Source organism: Vanacampus margaritifer, chromosome 4 (genome assembly GCF_051991255.1).
Source record: "Vanacampus margaritifer isolate UIUO_Vmar chromosome 4, RoL_Vmar_1.0, whole genome shotgun sequence".
NCBI lineage: Eukaryota > Metazoa > Chordata > Actinopteri > Syngnathiformes > Syngnathidae > Vanacampus > Vanacampus margaritifer.
In genome coordinates this window covers 15,310,355-15,328,073 of record NC_135435.1, presented here as the reverse complement: position 1 = coordinate 15,328,073, position 17,719 = coordinate 15,310,355, and the positions used below count along the sequence as shown (strand labels likewise).

General features: G+C 39.6%; 3 protein-coding genes across 5 annotated transcripts in view; all 3 read right to left on the bottom strand.

Moving 5' to 3' along the window:
- The window catches only part of cpne7 (copine VII), a 35,308-nt gene extending 30,439 nt beyond the window's left edge, over positions 1-4,869 (bottom strand). The window contains exons 1-2 of the mRNA XM_077564238.1: positions 4,735-4,869; positions 3,150-3,388 (exon numbers count right to left, since the gene is read on the bottom strand). Coding sequence (XP_077420364.1) covers positions 3,150-3,323 — 174 coding nt within the window. The 5' untranslated portion in view covers positions 3,324-3,388; positions 4,735-4,869. The remainder of the gene's footprint in view (positions 1-3,149; positions 3,389-4,734) is intronic.
- Positions 4,870-8,543: 3,674 nt separating this feature from the next.
- rpl13 (ribosomal protein L13) lies at positions 8,544-11,504 on the bottom strand. Of its 3 annotated transcripts, none has more exons than XM_077564709.1 (6): positions 11,383-11,504; positions 10,796-10,913; positions 10,294-10,435; positions 9,583-9,756; positions 8,930-8,986; positions 8,544-8,755 (listed from the first exon to the last, which is right to left on the bottom strand). In XM_077564709.1, the coding sequence occupies exons 2-6, from the start codon at positions 10,897-10,899 to the stop codon at positions 8,597-8,599; spliced, it is 636 nt and encodes a 211-aa protein (XP_077420835.1). In that variant the 5' UTR covers positions 10,900-10,913; positions 11,383-11,504; the 3' UTR covers positions 8,544-8,596. The 3 variants fall into 3 exon arrangements, with proteins under 3 accessions (XP_077420835.1, XP_077420838.1, XP_077420839.1); XM_077564712.1 differs by having other exon boundaries at positions 11,316-11,415; XM_077564713.1 differs by lacking the exon at positions 11,383-11,504 and adding an exon at positions 11,264-11,286.
- Positions 11,505-12,890: 1,386 nt separating this feature from the next.
- Positions 12,891-17,193, bottom strand: gcshb (glycine cleavage system protein H (aminomethyl carrier), b). Its single transcript, XM_077563865.1, has 5 exons — positions 16,993-17,193; positions 15,001-15,080; positions 13,560-13,623; positions 13,348-13,479; positions 12,891-13,280 (listed from the first exon to the last, which is right to left on the bottom strand). The coding sequence occupies exons 1-5, from the start codon at positions 17,132-17,134 to the stop codon at positions 13,186-13,188; spliced, it is 513 nt and encodes a 170-aa protein (XP_077419991.1). The 5' UTR covers positions 17,135-17,193; the 3' UTR covers positions 12,891-13,185.
- Positions 17,194-17,719: the final 526 nt, after the last annotated feature.

The following is a 17,719-nucleotide window of genomic DNA, read 5'->3' as shown; positions in this document are numbered from 1 at the left end:
AGGAGGATCCTTTTATCTTTTGGTTATAAATGAGTAGATGTTTTGTAGTCTGACACACACTTGGGGCTCCACTTGCGTTCAGATGTGGGTATCCTAACTGTGTCTTTAGAAGCTTCTAAATAAATCTTTGCAAAGAAAACTTCTTCATCAGATCTCAATGCAATTAATTTGAACACGCAAAGATTACACTTAATATAGTAATCAAATAATACCTTCAATAGATAGATAGATAGATAGATAGATAGATAGATAGATAGATAGATAGATAGATAGATAGATAGATAGATAGATAGATAGATAGATAGATAGATAGATAGATAGATAGATAGATAGATAGATAGATAGATAGATAGATAGAAAACGAAGACCAACAGAGGAAGATGGAGTGGAAAGCCTGATGGGTCGTCCAAAATGGCAACCTAATTCCATATGGGGGAAAAAGAGAGGAAAAAATATGAAAGGAGCAGAGTATGGAGATTTTCTCCAGGTACTCCGGTTTCCTCCCACGATCTAAAAACCTGCAAGTTAGGTTAATTGACGTCTCCAAATTGCCCATCGCAGTGAATGTGACTGTGATGTTTGCCTATATGTGGTCTGTGTTTGTATTTGAGGAAAACCGACACATGGTTTAAAATAAATCACAAAGGCCGCCGGCCGCGCAAGCCGTGCCCCGCAGCGCCGGCTCGCGGAAGCCGTCGGCTGCTCGTGGAAGCCGTTCGTCAGTGAGGCGGGCCATCGAGGGACATTTGCGAGAGAGAGCGGGGACTGGCTGGTCTCACCGGCGGCTAAGCAGGGACCTCCGCTCTTTCTCTCACGAAGGTCCGCCGCCGCACATCCGGGGCCTGCCAGCTTCCGCGAGCCAGCAGGCTCCGTGGAAGGGCCACCATGTAGGAAGCGGCAACCGATTTTGCCGAGGCGGGCAAGACAGAGAATAATGTCATTAATTATGCCTGTTGTAATAGCATTTTGTACATAAAGGTGGCATTTGGTGATCATCTATTGAAACTGAAAAGCAAAAAAGCATGTAGCCTATCAATATTTCTTCAGGTGCAGACATGAAATACAGTGTGTAGACGAAAGCAGGTTGGCCACGCCCAACTCATTTTGTAAACAGAAGCGCTTGGAATCAGGCGAGCTTTGGCCACGCCCACCAAAATCTGTCCGTTTGAAACTGGGCTCACAGTAGTCCATCTTGTGGAGCCTGCATTTGTACGATAAGGCGGAATTTCACCCCAAAAATATGTTGATACAGTATTAGGGCATCCAGTGGATAGTTGTTGTCGCTGCAAAGCTCATGTTAGGACACCTTTAAACATGGCTGTAGCCTGAGCATAAAAACAGCAAATAAGTGAGTTTTTTTCCCCCCAGCAAATAACAGAGGATATGTTACCACCACAAAGATCCACAAATGTGTGGAGGATAGCCACGTCTCTTCGTCATTTCTTTCCTCACCATCCTCCTCCTCACATTGTGCCATCTGGATGGACAGATTTGGGATGAGTTGATGAGTCTGTTTGTTGATGACACTTAATCTAGGCAACAGAGGATGGGTTCGCGCCAAAGAATGTGATGTTGTTGTAGGTATGAACACTTCCCTGCCATGGGAAATTAAAGTTCCTTTTAATCAGTTCTTCTCAAAGAGTTTTATCCGGATAGTTTGATCAGCCACCCTTTGACGCACATCAACATCTGGTTTTTGAACACATTCATTAGCATGGACACATGAAGGTTGTTTACATGCATCTGCTGGTTGGCAACAAATCAAAATGAGCATTTCAGCTGGAAATTAACCAAAAGAAAAGTGAGTGGTCTCTGAAGAAAGTTGCATGGTGGCGAATGGCAAAAAAGTCAACACACCCCTGTTCAAATGCCAGGTTTTGTGATATCAACGAATCACTAGTACACTAAAACATGGTGATGACAGCATCATGCTATGGGGCTGTTTTTCTTCAGATGAACTTAGTCAAGGTGAAGAGAATTACCAACGGTTCAAAAATAACAGTCAGTGTGAGCACAAATCCTTCATGCGTTTGTGTCAGGAAAGGCCTACTAGAACAGCTGAACTTTATTTAGCGTTGATTAGAGCAATTTAGTAAATAGAGGCAGGTGTGTGCCGACTCCCATTTAACATGACTTTTGAATGTGACTTGTATACAGTGCAGGTATAAAAAGGTGTGTACACTTGTGCAACCACAAATTTATTTCAGTTTACTTTTACTACTTGAAAAAAAAAATCAATTGAGTTGTAAAGGGTTTAAGCCATATTAATGGTGGAAAAGTTTTGAAATTATTTATCTTGATCTCATTCTAATATCACAAAAACTTGGCATTTAAACGTGTATATCCACTGTAGACATTTTGCTGTGTTCATGCCACACTGAACTCAGGTCAGTTATCCCATCTGACAAGCGTGTCTCAGATTACAGCCAGAAAAATCCATATCTGCCCTTATTGCTCCCTGCCAAGGTTTTTTTTTTTCCATCATTCTGAAAATTTGTATCTAAATACACCATATTCATAGGCAGTAATCTAAAGTTAGTTTTTTCTTCTTCTTTTTTTTAATTAAAAGAATGAGAAAGTTGTAACTGAATAACCTCCATTGTTTTTGGCATATGCTCAAAACTTAACAGTGAAATGACAGACTTGCCTCCTACACTCAGCCTGGGAGCAGTCCAAGAAAATAAACGTTGAAGCTGGAGCACAACTCAAGCGCACTGTTTATTAACAAGTCAAAACACTTTTAGTAGGAAATAGTATGAAAAACTGAGCAATTTATGACCTGGACTATTACGCCAACAACAATGGAGAATTTAGATTGAATTAAATTTACACAACGCTCATGTTTTTTTTGGAATATGCAAGCACAAGAACATGTAAACTCAACACAGTAAGGATGGAGGGTTCGAACCCCGAACCTACCAGCAGTGAGTTAGACATGCTCATAACTAGTCCAACATACTGCCGGGCCAGAGAAACATGAATTTACGTAAGATCGATTTAGTATGAAAATGAGTAAAGAGGTATAAAAAAGTGGCAAAATCTTTTTATTCCAAAAATTAATTTCTCTGGGGAAAGCCCTACAATCCCACACACTACTGACATTAGCATCCACCAAAACTATATGACAAAAGAAAATAAAAGTCTCTCACCTCCGTCCACTGTCCGTTGGTCTGTACCATGAGAATCACGCAAGGGTCTGATTTATTCAGAGTGTCTCGGTCCAGTAGAGCTTTACAAGACACCCGCAGCTCTACTTTGGAGACGCATGTCGCCGGACCACCGAGACTGGTGGCGGGGGAGGTGGCCTCCTGAATGTCATTCATCCTGGCCCGGGGACGAAAAGAGCAGCCGAGCAGCAAACAAGTAGTAGGAGATGTGCTCTGTAAAACTGTGAGGGATGAGAACAGGAAGTGGTCAGGCAAAGGATGCTGACAGGAGACAACTGAGCAGAGATTCCTATTTGGTCCCAAGGGGGACTTTTGTGGGGCATATTTATTTCACCTCTTATGAGCGGTGGTTGGAAGCAGGCTTTTAGGGACTCTAGATTACGTTCCTAGATGGATACAGTCGTGTCAAAATTATATACAAATATTTATATTATTTATTTATTTATTTATTTATTAAGAGCGAGAGAGAAAGTAATTATCAGATTTTTTTTTAAATATATACAAGTGCATTTTTTATTTAAAATTAGATTAAAATTAAAATAGTATTATATTATATTGCACTCTACAAAAATGTATAATAATGCCATAATTATGCAAAAAAAAATTTTGCAAGATGTCTTGCTTCAATTCAATAGATATTGTTCCACTCCTTCTGGTGTGCTTGTCTTGACCACCTGGGGGCAGTATAATACAGTATCTACTCTCAGCTCCTTAGTAAGAAATATGAGTCTAGAATGCATGCACCTGATTATTGTTATAATATCATCTATGTGTTGTGCCACCACATAAACTGAGTTGAGTTCACTGCCATCATACAGCACTCCTATCTCAAATGGTTGCTTGCAAGTCAAAGCAAAAACAACGTCCGAAAGGCAGCTTGTATCTCAAAGGGTTGTATCTCAAGACACCGCCGTAAGCGATATGGATTATCGAACAAGTTTATGCATCCAGACGTGATTATTTCCAGCTGATTTCGGGTGCGAGAAGATTGACACCCTGAAGTGACACAGATTACACATTCACATTCACACATTTGCACACTTTAGCAATACGTGCAAAAGGAAGCCAAAGTGAAGTCACACAGCCACAGCGAGAACATGCACACTCCATACAGCTTTGAACCTGGAACCTGAGGTAACAGTCCTGCATGACAACTACATTGATTTGCTTTCAGTGCTACTCACATTAATTCTCTGGGGGGGATGCATACATGTTGCAAACAAATAATAGTCTTTATATATATATATATATATATATATGTAAATGTAACAGGTATAGACAATTAGCCACCAAAAGTGCACCTGCATCATATTTGTGCTGGTGCAGCACCATGGACAGTGCCCGGAACCAAATGGTGACCCAAAAACTACTCAGAAGAGCTTTGCAAAAATGCTCAATTAACGCGGTGCATCTGCTTCTGTCAAACTGGCAAGCAACACCAAGTGAGTCAAACAGAACTTGGTGACTCATATATAAAAAAAATAAAAATAAACTCAACATTTATTACTCTGCTTCCAACATATGACACCAATATTTCTAGTAAAGACAACAGAAGACATCTACTTACTTATTTGTCCAGGGGTTCAAAAATCCAGGCTCCTCATTCCCTCAGTGAGATACATTCATGTCACTCTTCACTCTTTATTTACTCTTCTGTAGTGTGCCACGTTTGGATGCTCTCCCGTAAAGCAGCAGCTTCATTTGCCGCCCTCATTGGTCGCCACGGTGAGTAGAAAAAATGGAGAGAAAGAGAGGGAGAGAGAGAGGGAGCGAGAGAGAGAGAGAGAGAGAGAGAGAGAGAGAGAGAGAGGGGGCTGGGCTTGTTCCCTTTTACACGATGAGTTGGAGTTTAAAAGCAAGCCTGCATGCTTGGTAAAAACAAATGAGATATGCAAATTCACACTAAATATTCAAATAAAAGGACAGGAGCCATTGACGCTGTGACAAAAACAAAAAACACTGCAATTAATATTCCATGCTTTCTACATCCTCACTGGATACGAATCGTTTTAACTCATGTGTCAATCAAATTTGCATCAGGTTGCTTTTACAACAATACAACTCGTGCACAAGCCATACATAATTATGCTGATATATGTTGAAGAAATCACGTTGCAAAGACAAAAAAAAAAAAGTACATTAGTGATTTTGGGATGTTATAGCAAAGAGTTCCACAAGTCAAGATGATCAGGTGCATGTTTGTGCGCGAACCTGTGGATGAGACGTGCACCTCCCGCATTCATGATTTGACCCAGTGCGAGGCTCTTTTCTCATTTAACGGCAACATATGTTATATAACGCATTGTTTCCACGCAGTGTTGATGTATGCTCCGCAATACACCCACAAATGCATTCTTTTCATCAATTTATCTCAACCCGTTGCGTAATATTTTTTAGAGCGTATTGGGGGGGGGTTGAGACGTTGGCAGGTGGGGCCGTTAGGTGGCCAAAGACAAACAAGAAAGTGGCTGCAAATTGAGACAAAAGCACAATTTGGAGATGTGTCACTCAAGCCAGCGTGTGGTGCCGAAGAGAAAGTGGAGACTTAATTGAAAGCACTTTCAAACAAATGCTGTTTTCAGTGGCCTTGTGCTAAGAACATGTTTGTTCCCTTTGATTTTTTTCCACCTCAGAAGCATTCGTCTTGAGTGCGGCAGGCAGCGCCGTTGGCTTCATTCCGCTAGTCAGTCAAATAAAAACATTGATCCAGCTCCATGTATATCCTTATGTCTGTATGACATTGGCCCCAGGTGACCAAGGCGCACTCAACAGAAGGGGCACAATGTCTAATTTATCAACTAATTTATTTCTTATGTTTAATGTATTTACTTCCTATTTAATTATGTCTGTCAGTATATTTCTTAAAATACATCATAGTACACCGTACTACTTTTCTTAATAAAAATGTTTGCTTGTTTGTTTTTAGGGATAACGGATTAATGGCATTCCCATTCATTCCAATGGGGAAAGATGATTTGAGAAACAGGAGTTCTGAGTTACGAGCATGGTGACAAAATTAATACAACTCGTATCTCAAGGCACTGATGCAACAAATTTACACACAACACAAATCTAAAGGTTATGAGAAAAAGTTGAAGATAACGGAGTATTTTGTTTTTGTAAATTACAAATAAAAACGTAAAAATTTCAATGTTCCAATCTATCACACGTTTTTAAAAATATTTTTAATGTAGAAAAAGGTTTTTACTTTTTTGCATGAAAAAAAACATTTTTAAATTTCAGTGTTACAAGATATCCCACAGTTTTAAACTTGTTTGGATTAGTCAGAATATCAATTGAAAATACACAAAATATTTTAAACTATTTTTTAAATCACGCTCCTTACATTTATTAAATACACTTCAGTTGAATTTTACTTTTAAGTTCAATGCATTTTATCTTTTGTGTTGAAAGTATCTATTTATTTATGTATGCATGTATGTATTTATTTAACTTTCAGGTGCAATACAATTTAATTAAGTTATTATTTCAGTGCAGGTTTGTTTTGTTTTTGGTTCCTATATTTAAACACAGTTTGAATGTACAACCTTTGTGTAATGTTACAGAGGTTTAAATTAATATTAATATTCTTTTTAAAACCTCAGCTTTATACTGTATGTTTGTACTTGAAAAGCTTTTAATTCATTCTAAAACTAATAAAAACTAAACTTGAAGCATTTTCCAAATAAAGCATAAAAAATGACAAATGCTCTAAAAATGAATGAAAGCTAACTGAATACGAAAATCAAAACAAAATGAAAACTATAAAGACAAATGTCAAAATATTCTAGCCCATGCACACAAACACAGCTTCCATCCCCGCCTCCTCGTTGAGTGAACTGTCAGCTTGGAGGCGCACACCTGAGCCCTGCATAAATGAGACCCATCTGAGGCTCCTCACGGGATGTTCTCTGCTCTTCAGCATGGTTTATGCACACATGCCCCCTCCCAGGCATGCTCGCATCCTTGTCGTCACTCCAGCAACCCCGTCTGTCTAATGTTGCGTTTGAGTGGCATCCCCTGCAGTGGCCCCCGCGGTCTCAAAGGGTAGGCTACATATAAACATGAATGTTTGTAATTAACTCATTCACTGCCATTGACGGCTATAGACGTCAAAAATTCATTTGAACTATTTCTATTAGTTTAACATTTTTTTCCACTTTTGTTAACAAGAGTATGAAAACCTAGAATTTTTTAATTGTACATTTAGAACAGATATAAAATGTTTGATTAATTGTGAGTTAACTAGTGAATCTATGCGATTAATTACAATTCAAAATTTTAATCGACTGACACCCCTAATTTTTAGTAATCTTTTTTTTTTTAAATCACGTCAGGTGATTAAAATTTATTTTAATTAATCGCATGACTTCCATAGTTAACTCACAATTAATCACACATTTTTATATCTGTTATTAATGTACAATTAAAAAAAAAAACCTAGGTTTTCATACTCTTAACAAAAGTAAAAAAAAAAAAAAAGTTAAACTAATTAAAATAGTTCAAATGAATTTTTGACATCTATAGCCGTCAATGGCAGTGAATGAGTTAAAAGACTCGATTGACGGCAGCGTCACACATTGGGCGGAAGCCGCGCCAATGAGATGTTATAATGGCAATCCATTACCAGGCTTGGGTTTTACCAGGACACTATCCGCCTCATTTTATCCCGCAGTCATCGACATCATCAGATACTGTAGCACTCCTGACTCCTAAATTCTGTTTCGAGACACCCAAGACAGGATCCAATTGAATATGACACCACTGAAGCAGCCTCATGAGCTGCACATTACGCAAGGCATTGTGAGTGTGACTCTGTATTTGCTGTCAACGATTTACATTATGTACGCCTGCATAAGCAAAGGCCCTTCCTAAAGATGTTAATTCTGTGATTGATGCTGTCGGAGAGGTATCGCTTGTACATGACAATCTCTCAATTGCCCTCACTCGATACCGCGCTCGGTCAGGTTATTTGAATGTGAGGGTGCGGTCAAGGTTTGCTGTTCTGCACTAAAAAAATACCAACCATTCAAAATTTTATTAAAGCCAAAAGCAAAAAAATGAAGACTAGACAATCCTGAGATTTTATCTTATATTGTGCCAAATGCTCACTGTCACTCTTACGCCATCTATTGACATAAAACAAGTGTTGCAATGAATGCACATTTTCTTTCTAGACTATTTAACTCCTTTGTCATTATTTATTTTCAAAGTTGCATACTTTTAGAGTAGTTTTGTGCCGTCCACAGCAACTTTGACTGATGCTGTAAAACCAACTGGTAGGAGAAGCGAGCACAAAGTGCTGCATTCAATGACATGGTTGCCCAGGACCTTGAAAAACATCTGGCATCAGGAAAAACCTCAATGACAACAGTCTCAGGTTCAACTTCTTCAACACTTTATTTTGCAAAGTTCCAAACGAACAACTTTTACTTTTTCTTCTCCACATCCTGCTCAGCAGCCTCTTTAGCTCTCTTGGCACGGATACCAAAAAGACGGGCATAAGAGCGGGCCATGCGCAGGCTGGCAAAAGCCTTGAAGTTCTTTTCATCTTCTGAGATGACTCTGGGCTTCTCCTTCTTGTGTACCTGGAAGGACAAAAAAACAAAACAAAAAAACACTATCAACACCTGGACAATCTGGTTAATGGGCTTAATGGTCATGCTCAAGCTAAGAGAGAGAAATTGTCGTTATCTGACTGCTACAATGTAAATAAAGGATGGACAGGCGTCTAAATAGAATAAAAGATGCTTGAAACTCACGGTTTTGATGGGCATCACTGTTCCTTTGTGCTGGGTGGCCATCTTCAGTTCCTCCTCCTGAACACAAGAGTGTTTGTTACTACTTGGTGACATTTACATCTCACACCTACTAAGTACAACTTTCAAATAATCTATGTAAACTGATACCCAATCCTTACTTCTTATACATACTTAAGCAGCTGTTTGGTTGATTGAGGTATTTTAGAGTTGTAAATTTTGAAACCGGTGATATTTTTACTCAGTTATACAGTAAGAATCCAATATCACCCCATATGTATTTGTATACTTTGTATGCAGGTACTTAATGCATGCAAAGGGGGTGCGCACAAATTTTTTTGGGGTGCGGTTCTTAAATGAGCACCAGAGTTTGGTGCTATTTTTTTGTTGTTTGGAGCTAAAAAAAAACAAATGACAAACACAAAAGACTTATTTGAGGTGGACAACATGCGGGCCCCTGCATAGCTGCTGTGCACCCGCGACACAGCTCAGGCAGTGGAAAGTGCTATGCGCTGTGCTAAACATATTTTCTTTTCATTTGTTTCTTCCATGCGGCAAACTAGGAATCGAAACTTAGCACGCAATGTTAGCCTGGTTCCACTCGATTCCAGAAAAATCAACACTACGGCATCTTTCACGCCGCATGAGGAACTTACCGTGCTGTCTCCCTTCTTAGGAGCAGATGCCTTCCTGGGGAACAGGATAAGTTTGGAGCGGTACTCCTTGAGGCGCTGCACGTTGGCCTGAAGAGACTCCGTGGACCTGTTACGGCGACGGTGGTCCACAGAGATTCCAATGGTGCGGGCTGTCTTCTTGTGGAGGCCGGCAGCCTACGAGGTGAAGCAGGGCGCATTCAGAATGATAAAGTAAAGTTTAAGTACCACTGATTGTCACACCCGCCTAAATGGGGCGAAATTTGTTCTCATCATTTGGTGATCTAACCCTCCAATTCCAACCCTTAATGCAGAGTGTCAAGCAGGGCTGCAATGGGTCACATTTTATAGTCTTCTACATCTAAAGTGTTGAAAATGACTTTCTCTCTCTGATACAATGTTAATGGTTGAACAAACATGGCGTTTGTTTTTTTTCTGAATTATGACTAATTTGGAGGTACAAGGATTCAGCCCAATGCCAGCAATATGTTAGTCAACTGACAGCAGAGTGCAGGGCGTAACACCTTGACTTTTTTTTTTTTTGCTGGTAATTACAAACGTGCATACATGACACCTGCGAACATTTTGACAAGAAAAACGAATCCATTAGGCATTATTGCAAACACTGTGCTCTTTAATAAGATATTTTCACCTCATTAGAAACCGATTATCTGATGCAAGATAATGTTAAGACACAAAATCCTTGGGAATTACCTTAAGCTCCTCCAGGGTGAAACCACGTCCAGCACGGATCTTAGTGTGGTATCTTATCGTGGGACATCTGACCTGTGGCCTCAGTGGCCCGGTGACAGGACGGGGAGCAATGCGACGGGCCTTAGCATGGCGAGCCTTTCGCCTGACAAAGACAACTATCGGTTAAACTTTCATAAACCATGCAGAGCTGCATTTACCCAGCCCAGACATACATTGCTGGATAGACATTCACAATGTATACAAATAGTATTTGCAGGGGATAGAGACCAAGTGAATAGCAATGCAAGCTTTCCTTGCCCCATGCACAGTGTTTTCCATATGTGGGACAGACTTTCTTGCAATGTCAAAGTTTTCATGCGGCGATTAAAATACATATTCTGCAATTCCAGTATTCTTCTAAAGTGTGCCCAATATTATATTGCTCCATGTAGCATGCATACAAACTCACTTCTCAAATGTGACACCTTAGTGTAGTTCATTACCGTTGACAACATACACTCACCTGCGGAGCTTCCTGGCTGGCTGGTTGAACCAAGTGCGAACTCTTTTCTGCCAGTCTTTGTGGAAGTGTGGGTTCAATATCATTCCATTCCGGCTGGGGGCCATGGCTGCCTACTTCCCTTAAAAATAATAATTAAAAAACAGCGGGGATGAGAATACTTCTATGCCGGTACCGCACCACCATGCATCTGTACCGAGCAATGGCTGACCGCGATAGCAAGTTAGCCAGGCTAGCGGCGGGTCTACTGGAGGCTCACAAGTTTGATACACTACAACAATGAAAATGGTTGGGAATTCCTGTCTTGTATGCTTTTGCTAGTACACACGCTCGTTTATTTATGAACAAATCAACGCCTTTACTTTTACTATGTTAGCAGCGACGCTAGCAGTCACGCTTACTGCTAGTGACATCGCGCCGGAAACAGCCACTTTTACAGACCTCAACTGAAAAAACATTGTCAATATTCACCTAAATTCAAAGGTGAGAAAGCGTACTATTGAGTGAAAGATATTTAACTTACAAACAGTACGTCTATATAATGGATTGAATGGGATTCCACTAAAATCTGTAGAGGATATTTTTCATACCTACTAGGGAGGAAAATGGCCGAAAGGAAAAAGGAAGAAGACTGCTGGTGGATTGTGGGATACGTATCAAGCAGCCAATCACCGAGCAGTATGTAAACAAAGAGTGTATATAGCGTTCAGAGCGTAGAGAGCAAAGAATGTTTGGGTACGTGTGCGCACGTATTTAAAAATAATAAAAAATAGATAAACAAATACATAAATAAATATTAGAACCATCCATCTATTTTCCGAACCACTTATCAAAAATAGTATAACTGTAACTTTATGAATGTTGTGCAATGTTTTTTTTGTTTCTGTTTTAAATGGGAGGTCACCGGAATTGATTTACAACACATTACTTGGGACACCAAAAACTCTTAGAACGTGTTTTATGTAGAAGAAAAGAACTAGTGATTGAACATTGAAAAAATAAATGCACTCGCATGTAGACCCGTCAAATAGATAGGAATTCTAAGTAACATAAAACCGTTTTTTTTGTGTGTGTAAAATATAATTCAAATGTGCATTTTGGTTGCAGAAAAAATAATCTACAATCCACATTAATAAAATGTGCTGTTCAATAAATACACATTGACCCTGTCGTTACAGAACACGTGGCCATGCGTTGTACTTTGAATGTATTTCCCCTGTTTGGCCACTAGATGTAGACTTTTATTTGGTTGAGTAACTATTTGTAGCTCTCTCTCGCTCTCTCTCTACCTGCTCTCATTTATCTGTACTCTCGCTGCAGCTTGTTGGTCATGACAGGAAATTAAAATTCATGCTGACAACATGGAAATAAATTCTAAAGACGTGCGCAGTGAAAAGTCTGACATGCGAACAAGGCCATACTCAAATTCCGGTTATCGCTAAAGATGTTCACATTGTATCTGTTGATTTCTGTGTGTGTTGTTTTCTAAGTATAACCAGATGCTTGCAAGTTGCAATGCCTTATTTAAAAAACACAGATACAAAGATAATCTGTCTTCTTTGGTGGAGAACAACAGAAACAGGAGCTGATTTACTGTTGAGAGTCCGATGTTCAGAGGATTGGGACAATATGTTAGACAAGTTATTAAAAATGATTATCAAAATAGTTGTGAATTAATTTGTCAAATAATTGTTGCACCTCTGATTATTATACAGCTTGTCTTAGACGAGGGGACTGCAGCATCAAAAGTCACCATCAACGGCAAACTGCTGATAAAAGGATCCCGTTCTGATAAAGTTCCGCTCTTCCCATTGAAGACCACAACGTGCGAGAGCGACCATTTGTGATTTTAAAAGCGCTGCCTCATTAATCATTAATGAAGTGACCTCTGCTCGCTCTTTCTATTTGCACCTAAGAGGGCAAAGGTCAAGGTGCATGGACTTAATAAGCAACAAGAAGCACCTGGGACAGGTGCACACACCAACACCCTCATCAGCAAAAATAATATGCTGTTAGCATCTTTTCTTTGAACCCGGTTTCACTGTGACAATCATCGCTTGATGTTGGAGTAGGTGAAAAATAAACTTGAACACATGCATGTGTTGCTCCTCAAAGGGAAATGAAAAGTTTTATTTCATGAAGTTGACAGCATTTACAGTCACAGTCCCGTTTTCCATCTCATTTCAAATCAGAAGCTTGACCCAACAGTCCTAAGAGCCCTTATGTGCTTTTCCCAACTACCGGTACATGAATCTGTATCTTAGAATTGACCGACTAAAATTATTCTTATGGCACTTTTTCAGTATGGCAATAAATAGCACAGAGGATGAAGGATGTTGCGGGACGTTGCTGAAGTACAAAAGTAGCACTGCGAGCTGATTTTTTTTTTTTAATTATTCCAGTGATTTGATAAAACCATCATACGCAGCTTGATCCATGAGGCCTTGCAGCTCATCCGGCTTTTCGATTGTCATCTTGATGAGCCAACCTGAAAAGAGAGAGATCATGGTAGACTACTTGTTTCCTGTCACACATTGTCTTAGCGCGATGCTCACCGTCTGTATAGCAGGCTTTATTCACCAGTCCGGGATTTTCGGCCAGCTCGGTGTTGATTTCCTTCACTTCGCCCGTCAGAGGCGAGTAAAGCTCGCTGGCGGCCTTCACGCTTTCTAAGGCGCCAAACTCCTCTGCAACGCAAACATAGAGACACACGCCTTATCTCTCGTGGCACGCTTTTGCACAAGTGTAGCACGTGGGCCAGTCGTACCCATTAGCTCAAGGCTTTGGCCGACTTCGGGGAGTCCGCAGTACACCACGTCACCTAAGGCTTCCTAAAAAAAAAGAAAAAAGAAAAGAAAAAGCCAGCATAATAAATAAAGCTTAAGCTTGTGAGAGCAAAGCAGAAGGTGACAAGCGACGGGGAGCCTGAATCACAGGACTTGGCGACGACCACCCAGCTGTGGAAGTTAAACGGTGGTCGACACATTGTGTCCAATACTGGATGCAACTATCACAACAGCTTTTTTTTTTTTGGTGCATATTATTGAACTCAATAGTGAGTTTTTAAATTGAATGAATTATTAGTTCACCGCTAGATGGCGCTCTCTTTAATCAACAAAATAATAGGCAGATTAATTGATTGTAAAATGAATCAATTGCCATAAAAAAAACATTTATATGGTCTTCCTATGTTGTATATTTTCACCTATTACGGCTGGGTTTGCAATGTATCCCAGGCAATATATGGGGGGATCATCTGACAAAACAAGAAATTCATAAATCAAAGTTATCAACACATTACTAAAAATGTATAAATCCAATTAAGCAAGTGAACTGTAGTGTTGTGACTGTTCGTCTTAAACTTGATATTAATGACCTCACATCTTGTTTGTGCACTCACTAGCCTGAACACGGTATTCAGATCAATATTATGTTCACAGAATAAAAATTAAGCAGATTGATCATCCATCTCAAGGGGCTGCCATTTTGGCCTTATACGACTGAAATTAACGTTAGACCGTCCTTAGGCTTGCGTTGCCACCATCACCTTCTTTTCATTTCATTAACTGAACCCAAATAGAGGAGCAAATGGTTGTGCGTAATTCGCCACAATAACAATGACAAGGAGAAAATCTTACAATTACAATGTTGCTACGAGACAAGCTAACAGTTAGCCTAGCTTCTTGTGCAGTTGTACCTCGAGATACAAATGTAATTTTGATCAGGTGACAGTAATCAACAATGAGGTAACTGAACTCTTTTTTTTTTTATATATATATATATATATATATGTTTAAAAAATGGCGACTTTTTTTGTGTGTGTAAAGCACTTTGAGTTGTTTCTTTACATGATAAGGTGCTATATAAATAAAGTTGCCTTTGAGCTATTATGCTATTACACGGTACATGCCACTGTCAATTTCAATAAGACAAATATTCTTAAATTATAATAAATATAAACCACTGAGCATTAGTCCAACATAGGAACGTAGCATAGAGTTTCAGCATAACACATCGACCTGTGGCAATATTCCTAAAAAAAAAATAAAAGTGACGTTTCTGCAGGTGAGGGCAAAGTACAGCGTATAATAAACGAGACTGCAGCTTCTGAACCCACCACGCACCAATCATCATCAAACCTACGGACCAAATGTGTCACAACCCATCATAAATGAATGATTAGCGAAGGGGCAAAGACAAAGGCTTACCTGAGCGTAATTGCTGATACCGACGGTGCCAATGTCACCTTCTACTCGCACCCACTCGTGCTTATCTGTGAACTTTAAAGCTGTGCAAAGAACAAAGCAAGAACAAAGATCAATGGGTAAATTAATCAGTTCATGGCATTTTTTTCCCCTAAACACATGTACAGTCAGTGGAACCTCAAATCAGTTGCACCATTCTGAATTTCACAGAATTGTTGCAGAAATTAGGCCTTTATATTTATTCAATAATGGTTCATCTTTTACTAATTCATATACAGTAGCACACATTTTTAATACTACACTTTAATGGACACATTTCTGCGCGCCTTAAGTGTAGTACCACATTGCACCACAACACGCCAGGCAGCACTAGAGGTCAAAATTAACTTCAAGTAACTACTAATATTCAATAAGTCAATTTAGCCAAATAGCAGAAAGGACACACATTAAATATAAGCGTATGCTCTGTTTTTACGCTCCTTTATGTTAAAGTACGAGCTATGCTAAATTTGTTAGCCCACCTATAGTGTTTTGCATATTATGTTAGCAATGAGCCAGTTGAGAATTATATTGTTTTGATTGAACATTTTGCCGTTTACATTCACAATATATAATCCCCTTTTGTTTTATGTGTAGACGGCTGGTGGTTAGCACATCCGCCTCACAGTTTTCAGGTTGGGGGTTTGAATCCGGGTTTCGGTCTTCCTGTGTGGAGTTTGCATGTTCTTTGTTTTTTTGGCACTCACAAAAAAAAAACATGCTAAAAAAAACATGCTTCTTAGGTTAATTTAACACAAAATGGATATATGTTTTATTAGTCCGTTTATCATGTATCAACGGATTTAGTTTACATTAATATCACCTCTGAGGGACAAATAAACAGCTTGAAGCAAGCACTCTTGGCATCTTATTTGGGGAACTGTGCGAGCAAATCTCTTTTTTTTTTTGGTTTCCTCAGAGAGATGTTTTATATATTTGCCTCCGCTAAAATAAGGCTGAGCAATAAATCAAATTAATTCGATGCATCGTCATTTTGAAATCGAGTTTTGTCTTTTAGATGATTAAAAGCTGTTGTTCTTATGTTCTGTTTCATCCAAATGTTTTTGTAATTTGTAATTTTGCAGAATGCTGGATGGGTGGTTTACAAGAGCTACCAACTACATTACATTATTGCTGTGTGAACAGTTTGCACAGGAATTATCTTTTGAATAAATGAAACCTTGAAATAAATGTTTGCTGTTTTGTTTTTTGTTTTTTTTAAGATTAAAATCGTAATCGTCCTGAATGACTGCAAAAATCGAGATTTTATTTTTGGGCCATATCGCCCAGAACCTACGCTAAAATGGATATTTTAACCTTCAGTTCCAGTGTGACATTGCTACTTGGCCAGAAGTATTGAACACCGGCGTTTGTTGATTGGTGAAACTTGTTTCTTCTGGTTGCGGTAAATTACACGCTATGTTGTTCAGGGGTGTGCAGGTGCCAAGTTGAACAGTGAGTATTTCTAAAATGAATTAGAACAGTGCTAGTGTTTCATCCCCCAGTGCTGGCACCATGTCAGCGTGCAGACAAATACAGGCTTGAACCAGATTGAAATATGTTGATGCATGGCTGGGAGACCACAGTCAGGGATGCTGTCCCCATGTGAGGCCTGGATACAGCAAGCTTTTTACACAGAATTCTTGCACATTTACTGTAAACACCGTATGCTACAGAAACGTACTTTGTCATGTGCATGCTGACATTCATTTACTTACGTTAGCTGGCATATGTTTAATGAGTTGCTACATGTTGCACGACCCGACACATTTTTTGGAGTTAACAGTCAACTTGATTAAAAAAAAAAAACTGAAACCAAGTTGTACGTTGAACATAAGCGTAGCTAACAGGCTTCTGCTAATCTTAAACACGAGTTAAAAGTTTGTCTGGCCAACTAGTCGAACGTGACGTGCACTTCTGTTTGCAATTTTTAATCCCAATTCCCAAGTGTTTTACCTTCAGCGCGGGCGGCCGTGGTGCTCAGTGTTCTCGCCGCCCATAGCAGCCGTGTCGCCGGGAAAGCCGCTGCGGGAGCCAGCTGGGGAAGTCCGGAGGGGGAGTTTGCGAAGAGGCACCGAAGCGCCGCTCTCATCGCCATCTTCACTCCGTGTGGGTGCGCGTGGGAGCCCGCTCACATACACTTGACCTCGGGAGCGCGCATCATCAACTAGGGTGGTGACGGGCGCTCATATTTGCTGACATCTAGCGGTCAATACGCAGATTACAGTCACAGTAAAACAACGTGGTATGCAGCTGTATGTAGTTTTTCAGCCACTTCAGACAGGGCCATCGAGATTTCTTCCAAAACTTCATTGTATTAATTGTATTTCCGAGCTACATAAAAGTACAAAGCTATTCAAAAGAAAAAACGTTTACTTTTACTGCGGGAAATGTTTCTTTTGAATTTTTGTCATTATAACGTCCCTTAACCCAAGTCAAAATTATGAGAGACACCAGTGTTATTACGTTTACACGGGTACGGGGAAAAAAATGTTTAAATGAAAAGTTGGGGCGATTTTTTTTTTTAAACTGTCAGGAAGCCGTTCTCGGGGAACGACGGGAAATGTAGTTACAAAGGGACAAAAAAAAAAACATGTGCGCAATTTGACACTTGATTGAATCCGAAGTTAGAATTAACTAATACAAGACACTAATTTGTTATCTTGATTCCTTAGCTATACGT